The 18,981-nt window shown below is 50.4% G+C and overlaps 1 protein-coding gene across 1 annotated transcript in view; it reads right to left on the bottom strand.

The window, feature by feature from the left end:
* PITPNA (phosphatidylinositol transfer protein alpha) overlaps window positions 1–18,722 on the bottom strand; it is a 41,071-nt gene extending 22,349 nt beyond the window's left edge. The window contains exons 1-4 of the mRNA XM_082604808.1: window positions 18,478–18,722; window positions 14,406–14,436; window positions 9,226–9,371; window positions 4,809–4,900 (exon numbers count right to left, since the gene is read on the bottom strand). Of these exons, the coding sequence (XP_082460934.1) occupies window positions 4,809–4,900; window positions 9,226–9,371; window positions 14,406–14,436; window positions 18,478–18,497 (289 nt within the window). The 5' untranslated portion in view covers window positions 18,498–18,722. The remainder of the gene's footprint in view (window positions 1–4,808; window positions 4,901–9,225; window positions 9,372–14,405; window positions 14,437–18,477) is intronic.
* Window positions 18,723–18,981: the final 259 nt, after the last annotated feature.

Below are 18,981 nucleotides of genomic sequence, written 5' to 3'. Positions count from 1 at the left end.
TCTTCCCAGTTGGGCAAAGACAGGGAGCAGTTCTGATGAGCTGAAGCGTGGAGAGCCGCTGCTCTGCCGTCGGAGTGTCGCCTGGTGTCCCCCCACCCCCGCTTCCCGGGGCACAGAGCAGGGCACTGTAGGCCAGGCCCTGTCTATCTGCCCTCTGCATCCTTCCTCTCACTGTAACCAAACCTCTCACCCTCCACACTCCTGATCATTGTAATGAGACCCCCTCGGAAAGCACCGTTCAATTATTTATCAGAGAAAATGACTGCAGCTCTAATGTCACTGGGGAACAGACTAGCCCTCCTCCTGACCACAGCCCAGATCATTCTGTACCCTCTGACTTTTGCAGTTATCGCAATTTCAGATGCATGCCACACTGCCCCATCTGACAGTACATGGGGCTAACAGTCAAATTCTATAACTCCAAAACTGAAACTAAGGTTATCTCTGAGATTGAGATGAGGAGAATTTGAAATATAGGGGATAAGATCCACCTTGTACAGAAATGACCCAAGAGACTATCAGTAATTTCTCTGAATCCAACAAAAGATACTTGCAAGAAAGCATCAGATCAAGATTATAAATAAAAGGCCTATTGAAATTAACTGCCCTTATGAGTTTAACAAAAAAGGAAATGAAGGGTATAATATTCATTGAGGGCGAGGCCAAAGAGACCAGTTTGGCAGAAGTTCTCCAGCACTGTCCTGGGAGCAGGAGCCCTGGGCTGTGCACGTGGCACATCCAGCAGCCCCATCCTGAGTGTCAGGTTGGCCTGGTTTGATGACACTAGCCCTCAAGGTCCTCCCACTAACCACCTGATTCTGAGTCTATGCTCTCCGAGCAAACTTCTCCTAGTTTGGCCTCTGTTGGGACAGAAAGTGCTAATCAACAGACACAAGGCGGGGCTTCCCTGGTGGCGCAGTAGTTAAGAACCCACTTGCCAATGCAGGGGACATGGGTTTGAGCCCTGGTCCAGGAAGATCCCACATGCTGCAGAGCAACTAAGCCTGTGCGCCACAATTACTGAGCCTGCGCTCTAGAGCCCATGAGCCACAATTACTGAGCTCACGTGCCACAACTACTGAAGTCCATGCACCTAGAGCCCGTGCTCCACAAGAGAGCCACTGCAATGAAAAGCCCGTGCACCATGAGGAGTGGCCCCCGCTCAATGCAACTAGAGAAAGCCCCCGCGCAGCAACGAAGACCCAATGCAGCCAAAAATAAAGAAATAAATTTGTTAAAACAAAACAAAACAAAACACAGACACGAGGGTCTGATCACTTAAGCAAGTGGACGTTTTCACTACCTGTTGGCTTTCTGATTATAATTTGGTTTCCTATGCAGAAGAGTCCACAAGGAAAGAATGCCCTACTCAGCAAACAGGAATATCTGGTTTTCATGAGTAATTTTGTATTTCAATATAACTTAATATATTGGCATTTGGGGGTTTTGTATATCAGGTCTTTCTGAGATCCTAAAAAACAGATCCATTCAGTTCTGACAAACTAGGTTTGTGAACCTAGGAGGGTGATCACCCTCCTGGCCTTTAATGCCAATGTGGGTGACCAAACAATCTTTCCCAATCTTCTCTAGCCTCAAGGCCTCCAAACACCTCTGCATTTGGAGCCTTCCCTTTTCTTCAAACTGCAACCCTGTGTACACTGGAAAAGTCTCAGGAAACCCTCTGCAGTTGGAAAACAGGGCTCTCCAATGAGACCAGTAAGGTACTTTTTAAAAACTACGGCTTTGGGACTTCCCTGGTGGTCCAGTGGTTAAGACGCCGTGCTTCCAATGCAGGGGGTGCGGGTTCGATCCCTGGCTGGGAAACTAAGATTCCACATGCCGTGTGGCACTGCTATAAACAAACAAACAAACTATGGCTTTACTGAGACTGTATTCAGCCCAGGGTTAAGGTTACAGGAAGAAGAAGGAGGAGAAACATTTATTTTCCTCTTCCTACTTTCTTTCTTTTTTTTTTTATGGAACGCTTCATGAATTTGCGTGTCATCCACGCACAGGGGCCATGCTAATCTTCTCTGTATCGTTCCGGTTTTAGTACATGTGCTGCTAAAGCAAGCGTCTCTTCCTACTTTCACTCACAGACCCAGTCCCATCTTACCCCCTCCTCATGTCCCAAGTCATGAGCATCAGGGGAAAAGAAACAGAGAAAAATAAGGTAAGAGGATAGAAAGAGCTGATAATAAGTAGAGTATTCCACAGCCAACTTCACTCCAGTGAGAACAAGGTTAGAGCCTTCCAAAAGGCATGTGGAGTTTCACTCCACACTCCTTTATCCATCTCACCTCAAGCTCTGATCTACTTAGGGCAACCTAACAGTTTGAACTAATAATCTTTCTCCCACCAGCCCCCAGAGGGAACTGCACATAGCCTTCCTTGTTTATATCTCTTTTTAAAAGAGGAATGGCTAACTGAACAGATCTAAGATTCAAGACATTCATTCTGGGCTTCCCTGGTGGCGCAGTGGTTAAGAATGCCCCTGCCAATGCAGGGGACATGGGTTCGATCCCTCGTCCGGGAAGATTCCCACATGCTGCAGAGCAACTAAGCCCGTGTGCCACAACTACTGAAGCCTATGCACCTAGAGCTCGTGCTCCACAACAAGAGAGCCACAGCAATGAAAAGCCCATGCACCATGAGGAGTGGCCCCTGCTCACCGCTGCTAAAGAAAGCCCGCACACAGCAACGAAGACCCAATGCAGCCAAAAATAAAACAAATAAATTTATATTAAAAAAAGAAGACATTCATTCTGTATGGCACTGGGTTGTGACTGTAAAGTCAGCACCCATTGAAGAAGCCAACCTCCTCTCCCCTACTCCCTGCCTCTCCTCTTCAGGGAGTATTTAGAAATTACATTTTTCTTCTTTTGGCCAAGGATCAGAAGATGCGAATGAACATGTGGAGTCTAGAAAAATGCCCATGTCAGCTGCAGCACACTCCCCCCAGAATTACAGAGGACAGTGGCATCTCTCAGTTGGCACAAGCTGTGTACCCAGAGCCCCGCCCCGGGCATGCAGCCGTCCACCCTGTACGTTTGCCTCCTTTATGCCAAGTTGGCTAAGGTTCTTATGACACATGCTCAATGCAACTCTCTTACACATCAAGAAATCACCTTTGGCCCTAGACCAGACACACCCAGCCACTGTTCACACTGTCTTTTAAGAAAGTGTGTATGTGCCTCTTTTCCAAGAATTGAACAGCTTCCTGCCTGATGCTTAGGGAATAGTGATGTTTGCATGTTCAGCTACAGCAATAAAACTCTAAGCATTACACATCCCAGGTCCCACCAATGACCGTGCATCTCCTGATACAAGGTTCTTGAACCTGTGTAGGACTGAAGAGAGCAATGACCCTGTGATCTGGACTTCAGTCATTCCCAAAGTCAACGGGATAAGGACCACATGTATCTTCCTCATCAGGTACAATCTAGGGAGTGCCAGGTCCCAACAAATAAGAGAAGTGTAAGCACAGGCTGGCAGGAGGACCCCACAGGCCGACTGTCTGTGCCAACAAATGTAGACTGGCTGGGGGAAAAGCCACTTAACTCACAGTCGACTTCCAGGGGACCTCTAGAGACCCCCCGCTAGAATCCCAGAATGTCTAAAATAGAAAGTTCTCTGTGAAGGTTCAAATCTTTCCTTTCTAGGAACTCTAGATAGGAGACTAGGGAAGATTAAGAGAATAATTCCACTCCTATTCCCACCTTCAACTATAGAACATGCTGGTCTAGGAAGTTCCCTGGTGGTCTGCTAATTAGGACTCCGTGCTTTCACTGCCAAGGTCTGGGTTCAGTCCCTGGTCAGGGAACTGAGAACCCACAAGCAACATGGTGAAGCCAAAAAAAAAAAAAAAAACACCAAACCATGCTGGTCTAGTGGAAGCCACTGATTCAGGGCTCAGACTAAAGGTGTTATATAACATACTTGGGGGCTAGCTGTTTCTAAATCCTTTGTCATCAAACATTGGGCTTATTTCAACTTTTCCCCAACAACATCAGGGTTTTCTTTGCTATGTTTTCTTGGTATCTAGGTCTGGCCCTTCTCCAGCGCAGGAAGGTCACCCTGCAAGGCCCCTTCCTATGACTGCCTCTCTCAAAAGTCCCTGGGCCTCACTGCTGCTTTTCAAGCCAAACATGAATACATCCTATTAAAACTGGAAATTTCAGTATCTAACAATAAGGGAGTAGCTTAAAAAGATCCCAGTACATTCATACAATGGAATACTATGCAACTATTAATAAATTTTAAACAACAGACTATATGTAGTAACAGAGAAAAGGTTTCCCATTTACTGAGTAAAAATTAACAATTTAATAATTAGTATGATTGACCCAAAATTTGGCTGAAAAACATGTCTGGAGACTTTATATACATGTGTATATGAAAGCATTTTAAAAAAGGATTAGAAAGACACTAAAATGTTAACAGTGACTAGAAATGAAAGGATCGTGGGTGATTATTTTCTTGTTTATATGTATTCTCCAAGACAGAGGACATTACTTTTGTAATCAGTAAAAACCAAAATTATCATACCATCCCCAAATAGGAGGGATTGGTTCTATGCCATCTTGGGCCATGGCTACTTGGTGGTTCCCACCCAGCTGGCTGCCAAATTGCACTAGACAACACTGGCACTCACCACCGGCCTGAAGGGAGGCCCCAAGCTCATCCTTCCACTGGCTTAATCTGGAAAATGAAGGTGGGACACAAAGCCCCAATTCACTGCCACCCCTGGGCCTACTTGACCACACCCTCCATCCACCGTGGGGCCCAAATTCCACCTCTGCACTCACCTGTTCTGCAATAAGGGTAGGCATTCCACGCTTTTTCATGTATATTCAGGGCTCCTTCTGGGGCCAGCATTCGAACAAACGTGGGCACTTTGCTGTAGTGAGAAAAGGGTTATGAAGAGAAACAGAGGAGAGAGTTAGAAGACAATGGGCTAGGGACTTCCCTGGTGGCACAGAGGTTAAGAATCTGCCTGCCAAGGCAGGGGACATGGGTTTGAGCCCTGGTCCGGGAAGATCCCACATGCTGTGGAGCAACTAAGCCCGTGCGCCACAACTACTGAGCCTGCGCTCTAGAGCCTGTGAGCCACAATTACTGAGCCTGCTCACCTAGAGGCCGTGCTCTGCAATAAGAGAAGCCACCGCAATGAGAAGCCTGCGCACCACGACAAAGAGTAGCCCCCACTCGCCGCAACTAGAGAAAGCCCGTGCGCAGCAACAAAGATGCAACACAGCCAAAAATAAATAAATAAATAATTAAAAAAAAAAAAAAAAAGACGACGACAATGGCCTTCTACTGCACATTCTCCAGGCTGCAGCTCCAGCTTCTTTGTGGGGAGTTGACATGCAAGTTCCCCTGAGAACCAGCAGGTTACTCTGTGTGTGAAAAGCCACCTGTCAGAGCCCGACACCCCAGCTCAGCTGGCTACTAACATCCACCTGCAACTTGGCCTCCTACCCGCCAGGAACAGGACAGCAGGTGAGGCCCCAGGCTACCAGCCACGGCTTATCACTGGGCCCAGGGCGTGGTACTACACATTGCAAGGATGAGATGTCTTCAAGAGTGGACCAGACTGACTGGCTGACTAACCTGGAATATGGGATCCAAGATGACTTGATCTGCTAGGGTCAGTTCTGGGCAGCCAGGAGGGCCTCAGGGCCATCTGCCTCCCAGGACAAAATATTTTCTTCCATTCAATTCTTATCTCAGGCTACAGAGCAGCAGGTACCGTATGAGCTCTTTTTGTTTCTTTTGTTTAAAAAAAGGTATGTGTATTCCTCTGCCTCAGCTTTTAACTGGTAATCTACGCAGTCTTAAGAGGCTCCAACAACCTCATCAGCTTAGTGCCTGAGGCCTAAGAGAAAGAGCTACCTCCAGGACACAGCTAACTCTGGACACGCAGAGCAGCCCACTGAGATCCACTCACTCTTGGCCACACTCATTCAGGTAAGTATTTCTATGGGTTAGGCACCACGATGCATGTAGAAATCACACAGACATGGCTCCTGCCCTCAGGGAGCTTCCATTCTAGTGAGGAGTGGAACTAACCAGGCAGAGCACTGTGAGAACACGGTGCACGGGGAGGCTCCCCAGGGAAAAGGAAGGTTTACACGGAGTAGCGAGTGGGTAGGACTGAGCTAGACAAGAGGGCGGAAGTGGGGTGGGAAAAGCTGGGGGGAAGAGAGAGAAGTTCAGAGTAGCTCGTGTAAGGTATGAGGTGGGGAATATAGGAGAACAAGCAGAGGCTGGGTCATAAAAGATCTTGTAGCTGCAACAAAGAGGATGGACTTTATCCCGAGGGCAAAGGGCCATCTATAGCTTCTAAGCTAGGGAGCAACAGATCTTCTTCTGGACAGAACGCTTGGAGCTGTGCAGAGAAGTGGAAAGCATGGAGACCAGTTAGGAGCTGCTGTGGTAATCCAGACAAGAGATGATGGAAGGAAATGCAAAGGCTGGAGATAACGAAGGAGATGGACTCAAAAGGACTTGATGAAGGACTTCCCTGGTGGTCCGGTGCTAAAGAGTCCACCTTACAATGCAGGGGACGCAGGTTCGATCTGTGGTCAGGGAACTAAGATCCCACATGCCGCGGGGCAACTAAGCCCACGCACCACAACTACTGAGCTCTTGAGCCTCAGCTAGAGAGCCCGTGTGAGGCAAACTACAGAGCCCACATGCTCTGGAACCCATGCGCCACAACTAGAGACAGAAAAACCTGCATGCCGCAACTAGAGAGAAGCTCGTGCGCCACAGTGAAAAATCCCGCATGCCTCAATGAAGATCCTGCGTGCTCCAACTAAGACCCAATGCAGCCAAAAATAAAATAAATAAATAAATAAATAATAAATCTTTAAAAAAAAAAAAAGGACTTGATAAGACGAACAAGGAAGAGGGTGTTGTGAACCCATGGTTTCTGATTTGGGACAACTAACGGCTTTGGTCCTCATGATGGCAGGTGGTCATGGCATTCAGCACTGTTGGTTTTCTTTTCTTTTCTTGGCAATTGGCTGTTTTGGGGTTAAGAGTAGTGGTAGGTAGCAGTTCAAAGTTTCCACCCTCTCCATAAGGGAAAAGGTGAGACATGTCCCACCCTCCATATGTACAGACCTCCTCTCTGCCACTTTGGTTGGACCAGCTGAGTCTTGAGGAGCCAACTGGCCCCTACTACCAGCCTCACTATCTCTTTTCAAAGTCCTCTTTAAAAAATACAAATGTGCTGTGGGGAAAGTGTGTCTTTCTTAAATTAATTAATTATTTTTGGCTGCGCTGGGTCTTTGTTTCTGCGCGCAGGCTTTCTCTAGCTGCGGTGAGCGGGGGCTACTCTGTTGTGGTGCACGGGCTTCTCACTGCAGTGGCTTCTCCTGTTGCGGACCACGGGCTCTAGGTTAGCAGGCTTCAGTAGCTGTGGCACAAGGGCTTCAGTAATTGTGGCCTGCGTGTTCTAGAGCGCAGGCTCAGTAGTTGTGGCACAGGGTTTAGTTGCTCCGCGGCAATGTGGGATCTTCCCAGCCCAGGGCTCGAACCCATGTTCCCTGCAATTAGCAGGCGGATTCTTAACCACTGCACCACAGCCACAGGGGAAGCCCCAGAAGGTGTGTCTTAAGCCTTATTCTAATCAACAGTTAATGGCTCAGTAAGGATTGGTTGGCAGTCAACTCAGAGGAGGATGAGGAGAAGCCATGGAGGGAAAAGAGCACAATGTCAAGGAAATGGGATCCTGGTGAGTTGTTTTGTTTTGTTTTGTTTTTTTAACTTTCTGAGCACACCACGTGGCATGTGGGATCTTAGTTCCCCGACCAGGGATCAAACCCGTGCCCCCTGCAGTGGAAGAAGGGAGTCTTAACCGTTGGACCACCAGGAAGTCCTTTGATGAGATTTTTTCCCCACTTCAGTGTTGTTCTCTTCCTGGCTCTGGCACTCACAAAATCCTGGACCCCTCTGGGCTGGCACTTTTACATCCCTAGATCAGCAGACTACATTAAATCAGCGATTTTACCAAATGAAAATGAAACTGCTTTGCTCAGTTTAACTGACTAGAGATTAAGGTTCAGGTTTAAGTTGCACAACAATGTGAATGTTACTTAATGCCACTGAACTTAAAAATGGTGGGACTGCCCTGGTGGCACAATGGATAAGACTCTGTGCTCCCAATGCAGGGGGCCCAGGTTCTAGCCCTGGTCAGGGAACTAAATCCCACATGCATGCCACAACTAAGGAGCCTGCCTGCTGCAACTAAGATCCAGTGCAACCAGATAAATAAATAAATATTTTTTTAAATGGTAAAAATGGTGACTTTTGTGTTATGTACATTTTACCACAATTAAAAAAAATAGCAGGTTTATTTTTTCCAGTATTGGGTAGTTTCTAAAACTAGATTGATTCAATTTCCATTCAAGCTGGTCTATGTTTACTATGGCTTTCAATGTCCTTTGGGCCAGCTTACAGTTTACTGAAATATTACTGTCTTGGTTAGGGATTCAGCAATTGTGTGGTTTGCAATGGATTCTGGTACACCAATCAGTTCAAGCTATACTCTTAAATACTTATGCCTTTGATCCAAAGAGAGGTACCAAAATTCCTCCGGTAGCTGATTTCACAATATCAGAATTTAAAATACTACCTGACCCCACAATTCTACTTGTAGGAACATTTACTACAGATTTACACACATTGAGTACATCAAAAGATTTGTGCAGAAGGAGTTTTAGTGAAGTACTGTATGTAAACATCTGGAAATGACTGTAAATATACGTCAAGAGAAGACTGGTGAAACAACTTCTAGCACATTTGTTTAAAGATACGACGTGTACTTTAAAAGAATGAGGCCAAATATGCTGACAGTTAAAGAGCCATGACAAGATAAGAAAGAAGAGATCCCATCTCTGTCAGATAACAAAGGAAATGAACAGCCATTTACACACACACACACACACACACACTCTCTCTCTCTCTCTCTCTCTCTCTGGTACTCACAGACAATGGAAGGGCCCACACTTCTGAAGACTAGGAGCCTGGTGGGTTGAGTATTACTTTTATTTAAAAACAAACAACACTTTAAATGAGCAAAGAAGAACCACCTCTAACTACTCTCGCAGGTGAAGCAACTTGATCAACCAGCTAACAACTCAAAACACACCCCAAATGATCCGCTGTCTCCACTTTGACACCAGGACGCCTTCGCTCTGCCGTGCAGCCACCTACCTCTGTAAGTGGTAGATCTTGTGCGTGTACTGGCCTTTCTCGCCGTCCTTTTCATAGGGCTCATTCACCAGGACCTCCACGCCTTCACCACCACCCGTTTCATTTTTGCTGGCCTCAGCCACAGAATACAGCTGCCCTACTTGATACTGAAGAAACAGAGAGACGGGAGTTACTGCCAACGCAGAATCTTCTCGATGGCTGCACACAGTCCAGTTGCCAGGAACTGTCCAATTAGATCACTCTGGGACCCCCTGATCCGGGAGCTCATCCCGCAGTTTCTCACTGGCCTTGCCCAAATCCGCCCAGAGCCTCTAAGAAAAGCTGCTCCGTGGCCTCTCTTTAGCCATCAGGTGTGTTTAATTTCATCTTTCCCATTTTCACATCCTACTTCAAGGCTTAAGGAGGCAGGTGAATATGCTTAATCTCACACCGCTATCCAGAAAATAGAGTCCAAGGTAGTTTTTGCCCTGGACCTGCCTTTGGTCCCAGATCCCCAAACAAGATCTGGGTTGGTTGTTAGAAATCTCTTTATCCGGGGCCTCCCTGGTGGCGCAGTGGTTGGGAGTCCGCCTGCCGATGCAGGGGATGCGGGTTCGTGCCCCGGTCTGGGAGGATCCCATATGCCGCGGAGCGGCTGGGCCCGTGAGCCGTGGCCGCTGGGCCTGCGCGTCCGGGGCCTGTGCTCCGCGACGGGGGAGGCCACGGCAGTGAGAGGCCCGCATACCGCAAAAAAAAAAAAAAAAAAGAAAAAAAAAAGAAATCTCTTTATCCCATTCATTTAAACAGGTCCTAAGACATGACTTCTTGTCAAGAAAGGTACCCAGCGCACTGTGAAATCCACAACCCCTGCTATAAAACTGGCTCATCTACTTGTTTCTTCTCCAGCGTTGGGCCCCTCCTCACCCTGCCAGCAGCTCAGAGGGCAGTCCTGCAGGCAACCAAACCTCCTGATGCTTTCCTGATTCCTGGTGGGGCTGAAGCAAGCGCCCTGCTTCCCGTATTAGATAGCACAGATTCCTATCCCACAGTGCTGGCTGGGTGCACCCTCTATGTTGGCACTTACTAGATGGCCAAAGCCTAGTTTTCCTTTATTTGGGTCACATGCCACCCTATCAAGTCACCAGTCAAGATCACTGGCCTCCTCTGATCCCTCAAGACAACTCAGTATTAGGGCCAATGACCTGGGCAGTGCTCAGACTGCCCCCTTCTGCCCCCTTCTCTCTGAGGGAAGCGGTCTAGGGGGAAAAATGAGGTGAAAAGAGAATGAACAGCAACCATTAAAGCAGGAAGTTACGCCTATACCAAAGGATGCATCTTCCCTATCACGGCCAGTGCCACCAGGCACAACACTTCAGGGAGTATGAGAAAAAGAAACTTGATTATAGTTTGGGGAGGGGTGGGGATCGATTTTCCTCACCCTCCACGCCCCCTCCCCAAGCTCCTGGTACTCTCAGGAGTGAAAGACAAAGGTCTTTCTCCCTCTGAGGCCTGCTCTACCTGGCAGCCTCCTAAGCACCACCGGGACATTTCTGGGCAAAACATGGAAGGAGGTGAAGCAGCACATCAGGACACTTCACTGTTCACCACGAAGCTGAAAGAGCCCTAACTCCCAACGCAGAAACGCAGCACAGGATGCCAAGGAAAGGCCCAGGCAAACCGTCAAGGCTGGGGTAATCCTGTAAAGAGGAGCATCGGGGTGAGAGCCAGCCACCTTGACCTTGCTAATCCAGAGCAACATCAGGGCTGCCTCAATGCCCCCAGGAAACCCCAAGCTGTCCCTCTGCCTTTCCAAGTCCACCCCTAACAGAGGCATACATGAGAACCCCTATCACGTGGGTCAGGGTTTGGCCGAGCCAGGGGTTCCTAGGAGGGAGCAGTAATTCTGTGTCAGAGAAGAGTCATAAGAACATCTAACCACTGACTCAGCAAGCCTACAGGGGAGGGGAGGCCGGTGTTACCAGGCCGGTGGAGGGGACTGGGGGGCCGGCTGGTGGTGCTGCTTGGGGAGGGGCCCCGGCAGAGACTAATCCCCTTCATTTGGTTCCTCTTCAGCTGCAGGAATCAGAGGGCAGGCTCTAAGAGGATCAGTGTGTTGGGCTGGCATCTTCCCCTTTTAATCTCTCTTGATATTCTGATCCTTTAATCCCAATGAGACATGTAAGGCAGTTTTGTTAATCCTAAGGGGTGAATAAGACTAGCGTCCACAAGCTACAAGTGAGGGACACTTTTCATGTCAGAGGGCTCCCTTTGGCACCGTGGCTGTGCACCCTGGGAAAGCAGAAAGCAGCCAGACTCAGATGGGGTAGAGATGGGGGATGGGGATCAGAACATTAAATCAGATAAAGAGCCCCAAGGAGACGAGGCTTCCAGCCTCCTCTGGCCCAGGACAGTGCTCCCTGCCCTGGAGATCTGCTCCCTTGTTCCCAAGAAAGAAGACAGCTAAGGAAAACAGAGACTCCACCACTTTGGCAGTCTGGGAGTGCGAGCCCAGGAAGATGTAGTGGGTGGGCCTGAAACGTGTCATGAAAAACAGCACAGCTGTTGGTCCCACCCCATGGACCTGCCAGCCCAGGCACCAAAGGGGCCTGGTGCCATGCATCTCTGGAAATGAGAAGTAAAACAGCCCTGCCCACGGTCGGGGGAAAAGGCAGCCCGAACTGAGCAAGGAACCACTGTTGGACACACCACGTTAAACAGCCAGGGCTCTCTTGCTTTGCTGCAGAATGTCCAGAAACCCTGCACAGTGAGTATTAGGCCAAAGGCTCTGGCCAGCCAGAAGCTGATTTTACCCCAAAACATTGATTCAAGCCATCAGGATGGTCATAAAGACAGGGGCTTCTCTATTCTCTTTTCATTCCCCTTCCAAATCAGAAAGCTCTGAGGGCCTCCAATTGGGAAGCGAATCCAACAGCCACATGACACTGGGCTGTTCCCATGGGAACCGTTAGGATGGGTTATCGATAAAGACTCTGAGAAGGTTGGTCATTACTTATTTCTTCTTTGGCTTCCGCATTCAAGATTTTCTGATCTTCTGGAACTAAGGCTCAAGCCATCGAAAGAGCAGCTCCTGCTTCAACCCTGCACAGGCCAAGCACTGCTTTCTCATCAGTGGTTTATGGCTGAGAATGCGTTGACCATCACCAGGCTTACAGATGAATCGTAACCAGTGCTTACTTCCCAAGCTTCTGCTTTCAGGCTCAGTTCACCCCACAATTTCCTCAATGCTCCAAAAACAAACCACCACAAACTGAAAACCGCCAATTGTGGATGCTCTCAAGGTGAGTTCCCCTTTCCCTCCATGCTTGGCTCCACCATAAGCAATCAGCCAAGAGGTGCCCCCGGACAGTGCTGGCCCTCCTGGGTCTGCCATACCTCTCAGAGACACTCCCACCTGTCATTCCATCAAGAAACTCCCTGCAGGGGCATCCCTGGCGGCGCAGTGGTTGAGAATCCGCCTGCCAATGCAGGGGACACAGGTTCGAGCCCTGGTCCAGGAAGATCCCACATGCCACGGAGCAACTAAGCCCGTGAGCCACAACTACTGAGCCCATGTGCCACAACTACTGAAGCCCACACGCCTAGAGCCCGTGCTCTGCAACAAGAGAAGCCACCACAATGAGAAGCCCGTGCACCACAACGAAGAGTAGCCCCTGCTCACCACAACTAGAGAAAGCCAGCACACAGCAGCGAAGACCCAACACAGCCATAAATAAATAAATAAATAAATAATTTTTTTAAAAAAAGAAACTCCCTGTAAAAATGATCCACTTCACCCCTAAACACCACTCTGAGGTACTCCTGAACTCCCGGGGGACATCTTTCTCTCTGGGGTGTTGGATCCTCCTGTACAGCAGAGAGAGAGGCATAGGACCCCCAAGTTTCAGGGCAAGTAACGTGCTGGGCCTTCCTGCTTGGCCTCCTGGTTTGGAAAATCATCACTTGCTGTTTTTTCATAAAGAGAGCAAGGACCCCAAAGGAGATGGGTTAGCAGGGCTCCCCCAGGCCAACAGCTCTCAGCCCAAGCCCGTGGTTCCCAGGCCCCATGTACATCTCAGGGGCCTCCAGGGATCGCAGCATCTACCCAGCCATCCCCTCCCCCAGCTTCCCCAGTCTCATTTCTCTTATCCTCCTTACCCAGAACTCCCACATCACGTTCGAGGCCCACCTTGACCCCTCCTCCAGGTCTCCACAGCTCTTAACAGACGTACAGCCCACCACCAGAGACAATCCTCTGGGGGGCCAATGCCTGCCCACCCTCTTTGGGCGCCAAGGGGCCATTTGTCTCATCTCAAGTGTGCTGCGGGCTCTGGTGGCCTGATCTCATTTTTCGAAGGTCCATTTCATATTTGGAACAGGGTGGAAGTTATCACAAGAGCTGACACTGCAGGAAAGAGAGCGACTGAGGGCACCATACTGGCTGAGCAGCTTCACCTAAAGTCGAGCTTAACTGAAAGCTGAGGGGCCTGTGGATTCCAAAAGGGGCAAAGAACAAGGCTGAGCTGGGAGAGGAGAGTGAAGGAAGTTCAGAGAAAGGGCGGGACAAGGGAGGCTCTGTGACAGTCTTCTGCTGTCCCAGAGACCAACTCTGAGTCAGCACGGCCTATGAACCTTCTTGTGGCAAATCCTGCCAGATCCCTATACACGTCAGGCCCAAGAACCATAAAAGGACAGAGGGCAAGCCAAGCCCATCTGTCATTCCCTGCCCTCTGTAAAAGAAGGGTTCTGGGCCTCGGTCTTCCTAGCAGTCACCTAGAGTATGGCTAGGAAGGGCCTCAGAGATTTCCAGTCCTGCTGGTTTGTCACACAACCAGAGAGAGCCAGACACTTCCCTGATGAGTCACAGAGGTCCCAGAAATGCACGTACTTAATCCCCTCAGTAACATGTCCCCAAACAGGCTGAGTTCTAGCAGGTAAGAGGGGCTGGTTTAGTGTCTATTCAAAGTTATCTTGCTGGTCAACAGCTTGAGGCAGGTTGCACACAGTTGGTCAGACACATAAGCGCCCTCCTTCAACTGAAAATTGCACCAGGAAAATTGCACATCGAGTACTGATTATCTCTATGCTAGAACAAACATGAAAACCACAAGATGATACTAGTGTGGGCCGCCAGGAGCCCGAATGAGCTAAGGGTCACAAGCAAGTATATCCAACTATGAATAAAAAGAAGAAAAAGGACTTACCTCTTCTACAGACACAGGTAGGATGACTCGACTGCAAGAGAGGGAAAAGAGTATCAACTTCAGGCTCTGAAACCTGCTCTTAAAGCATCATCTTAGAATGGTATTAAATGTTTCGTTGCACGTGACACTACACTCACTGTCAAAAACCCAGCAGAGAATGGCCCCCGGAGTGCTTCAGGGCTACGACCCTCTCTCCCTTCTGGCACTTCATTTAAAACCCTGTGATTCAGTGCAAACCTGTCCCCTCACCAGCTACTTCCCAGGCCTCTGACTCACATTTGGAGCTGTCTTCTTCTCCCTCTCTCCCACTCATATCTTCCCCAACAAAACTCGCCCATGGGTCTACCTCTCTCCGTTAACATAGGAGGTTAACACAGGAGGACTCACCCCTGCAAACTCCGAAGCCAAGATGAGGATTCAGACCCAAAGAAGCAGGTCCTGGGGATTTACCTCTCTGTGGACCCAACCTCCCAATGACAGCCCTCAAGGTGAAAGGCTAGGAAGGGGCCAAGCTCCTTGGAGAATTAATCACCCTAAGAGCACGCACCAACCATCTCTGCTCTGGGGCCAGATATTACAATACAAGCTACTACCACAAACCCATCAAGAGAGGACACCTAACTTATGTCCTGACCTCCAGAAGCTGTCCAAAGACACCCCAACTGATCACTTTCTTTTCCTTCTCCATTTCAATGACTACCAATTGTTGGAGGTACCACCAATCAATCACCTGATGGAGAAGCCACGGCCAGCAAAGTCCCACACTGGTCAGAACTCCACACACAGAGGTGCGAGGGCCAGCGGCCCTTCTCTGGGGGGCTTGCATTTGTAATGCAGAGCAACGGCCAACCCCCAGCTCAAAACCGTGAGGTCAGAGAGCTGAGACAAAAACGCTTGGTTGTATTCCTACGAATCAAGTCAGCTCCCAAGCTTAGATTCTCAGTTCCCAGACCCTAGGTGGAACCCCTGGAGCCTCCTGCGTCTTGCATGCTTTGTGAAGCACGTGCCGCTATGCTCTCCTTCCTATGCGGTGGTCCTGCCAATTGGGATCCTTGCTCCAGGCTGGTAAAGAGCCTGCTCACTAGTTTCGAGTCCCACAAAAGTCCCCAGATAGCAAGAGACACCCAGAGGGATCTGAGAAAAACTTCACACTCAAGGCAAGGCACAGAGCAGAAAAGTAGCAGGAAAAACAAAATGGGCTCCAAGTCTCTACTGCCTGCTAACTCCCCTTCCTCCAGAATGACTCAAATAAGGTAAATCCTGCAGGTTACTGGATGCTGCCACGAATGCTGTCCTCCCATTAGAGAAAGCCAACAGTGCAGAAAAATACTTCCAACTTGGAGGCCACCATTTCTGCACCCTCAGGAGAAACTTCCTAGAAAACAATAAGCCTTTTATCTTCAAGAACAGCAGTAAAAATCACATCCAAGAATTTGCAGAAATCAAATCAAGGAGAATCCTGTTACAGGAAGTGTCAGAAAAATCAACAGGGACAAACTTCAGACCCTGGGCAGGCAGTAAGTCTCCCCCAAAAAGAGAAGGGCATCAGCCAGTTCCTGACAGGATACCCTGAGGCTGCTATAGGACAGATGCACACCCAGACATTTCTCCCTGGCTCCTTGGGAGCAAAACCACTTCAGCAGCAATAGGGTGCAATTCCAAAGGACAGGGCCACAGAGGCAGTGCGGGGCTGGGACTGGAGCCGTGTTCACTTCAGTGTGACCTTCACTTGCACTCCCCAGAGCTGCAGCGCTGCAGCCACAGCCAGGTGTGTCTGATGCCCCCTCTTGGTCCCCTGCCCAGGGATGCACACACACGCCCGAGCACACACAGGGCACAAGTTGGGCAGAAAGGAAATGCAGATGCCAGGCAGGCTCTGCATACCTGGCACCTTGGACCTTTCCCTGGCAGGCTTCAAGGGGAGGAGAACAAAGACTGAGAAGGGAGGACCTCTCTTCAAAACTCACTCATATCTCTTCTGAAGGTCCCTTCCTTTCCCTGACTGACCCTCTTTACAAAACCTACAGGTTTCTACAGATTCTAGGATTCAACTGGGAATAGAATAAAAGAATCAGGAGAATGGGAAAAGTCTGTCATCTGTACAGTCAAGATTAAAATCCAAAGTGCACCATGCCCTCCTCTTGTTGGATTCCCAAGATTCTTCCTCCTCACCACACAAAACTCTGTACTCTGGCTGGATCAGCATCAGATTGGATGTCAAGAAACAGAGGTGGGGGGACTTCCCTGGCGGTCCAGTGGTTAAGACTCCGCGCTTCTACTGCAGGGGGCACGGGTTCGATCCCTGGTCGGGGAACTAAGATCCCGCATGCCGCTCAGTGTGGCCAAAAGAGAAAAAGAAAGAAAGAAACAGAGGTGAAGGGGCTTTGAAATAACACTCTTCAGATGAGGTATCAAGCTGGGATGGCACCTGGGTGTGTTCCCTTTGCTATCCAAAGCTCCACACTATGTCCAAAAGTCCTAAACACCTCCAAGGAGCAAACCAGATGGGATGGGGCAAAGTCCCTTCACTGACAAAATGGAAACAGCTCTCAGCACACCTGCCTGGCTACCGAGTGAATTCCACCAGATGCTCTCTACCCGGACACCTCCCACTTCCGGACTTTCTGGGCTTCTGGCCGAATGCTGCCCACTTGCCCTCCCCTCCAGGGGAGCACAGTTTCACTGAAAGTTCTGCACGTACACATCCAATCTCTCCTCTCCCCCGACCCCCAATCTTTCCTCTTTGAAAAAGAAGAAAAAAAAGTCCTAAGATGTTTACTTGGAACCATGAGCTTCAGGAATGGGTCATCTCATATTTGAAAGATCAGCAGTCCGAACATCCCCACCTGTCATCCAGTCCCGTGGATTTCACGAGCAAGCCCATCTCCTTGCAACTCCTACCAGAAGTCACTCATCTCCACCGCCCATTAACTACTCAGAAACTCCCTCACTCTTCACCATTTTTCCTCAGTCAATGGCTTTATGAAAATATCAATTCCTCAGAGCAATTTCCTCATCTCTTTGCACCAAGACTGAGAATCCCCCAGAGACACGCTGGCCCTGTCCCCCACCCCAACTCCAACAACATGTATATTTACTCACAAACATACTCTTTTTCCAAGCTGTTCTCCTCCCCGGTAACACCCTAGCTCTCTCCCTCACCATAACTCCCCCATATCACTTCAGCCCCTGCCCAATATTGTCTGGACTCCTCACCCAAGTGTCTCCAAGTCCCAAGCAATCATCCTAAGGCTTTTTTCCCAAATACCTCGTCCTCTGCCCCCACCACGTGGGCACCATGTCACACCATCTGTCCCCTCTGCTATCTCCTTATACCCTTCCCCTGTCGCTCAGCCTGACCCTGACTCCCTAGTCCTTTTCCTGTGTCTACTTATCACGGTCCTTCCCCTGATGCCTAAGGCAGCCACTCCTCACACCCCAGGCTGCCCTCAACACTCGGCCCCATCATCCCAACTGCATTCTTGAAGCTGTCTTATCTGATCTCCCAGTGCCCCTTGGTATTGTTCAGCCCCAAACCCCTCTCCACTCTGGCTGGCTCCCCGGCTCCCCAGCCCTGTCTGCCCTTGTCTAACCGCTCCTCAGCCACTCAGACAACTCCTCCCTCTCCGGTGGGTCCTCTCAGCCAGTCCTGCAGCTCTGGCTGGCGCCTTCCTCCCTTAGCCTCCAGTCTAGGATCACCGCACATCTCATCCAGCACCCTCGATCCCCTCAGCCCCTCCTCATGCCCTGTCCGGCTCTCACTGTCCCCTTGACCTCATCTCAGGCCTGCCCGGCCCTCTTTGTCCCCTCAGCCTCTCCTCAGGCCTCTTCGGCCCTCACTGCCCCTTGGGCCCCACCTCAGGTGCTGTCCCTCCCGCTTTATCCCCGTTCGGCCCACCTAGGGCCCTGTCCGGCCCTCGCTGTCCCCTCAGCCCCTGCTGGGCCGCCCATCCAGCGCTCTCCATCCCGTCGGGCCCCGTCCGTCCTCCGCCAGGCCATCACCCTCCCTGCTCGTCATCCTCGACTCTCTCTCCCTCCCTCCTCGCTTCCGCACGGCCGGCTGGACACTCACTACTCCTTGAGCAGCACCATGTCGCTTCGCGGCTCGGCGGCTGCCCGCTGCCCGCCCAGCCTCCCGCCCGCTGCCCGGCGGCCGCTCTCCCCGTGGCCCGGCCCGGCTGCCTGTGCGCCTTCGTTGTTGTCTGCTCTGTCCCCGCCGCTCTCGCTGCAGTCGCCGCGCCGGCTCCTGCCGCCCCTGCCTCGCCGCCTTCCGCGCCGCTGCCGACGCCGCCCGGAGCTCCAGTTCCGCAGCGCCGCGCGGGGGCGGGGCGTCTCTGCGGCAACCAGAGCGTCACGCGCAGCGCTGCGCGCTGACCTAAGCGCGGAGGCGGAGCCTTCCCGGGCCCTCCTCTCTCGTCCTTAAGTGGGCCGCGGCCCTGACATCCGCGTCCGGGGTGGGTCCCGGGCGTGCGCAAGACCCGGGCAGTAGGTGGGGCCGACACCGAGGTGTGCAGCAGGGTCCTAGGGGTGACTGTTCATCTGCAGGCGGAACAGATGCCCCTGTACAGCTGGGCCT

This window comes from Mesoplodon mirus, assembly GCF_964341445.2.
Source record: "Mesoplodon mirus genome assembly, chromosome: 18".
Classification (NCBI taxonomy): Eukaryota; Metazoa; Chordata; class Mammalia; order Artiodactyla; family Ziphiidae; genus Mesoplodon; species Mesoplodon mirus.
The sequence above is the reverse complement of the archived record's forward strand: the minus strand, read 5'-3'. Positions and strand labels throughout refer to the sequence as shown.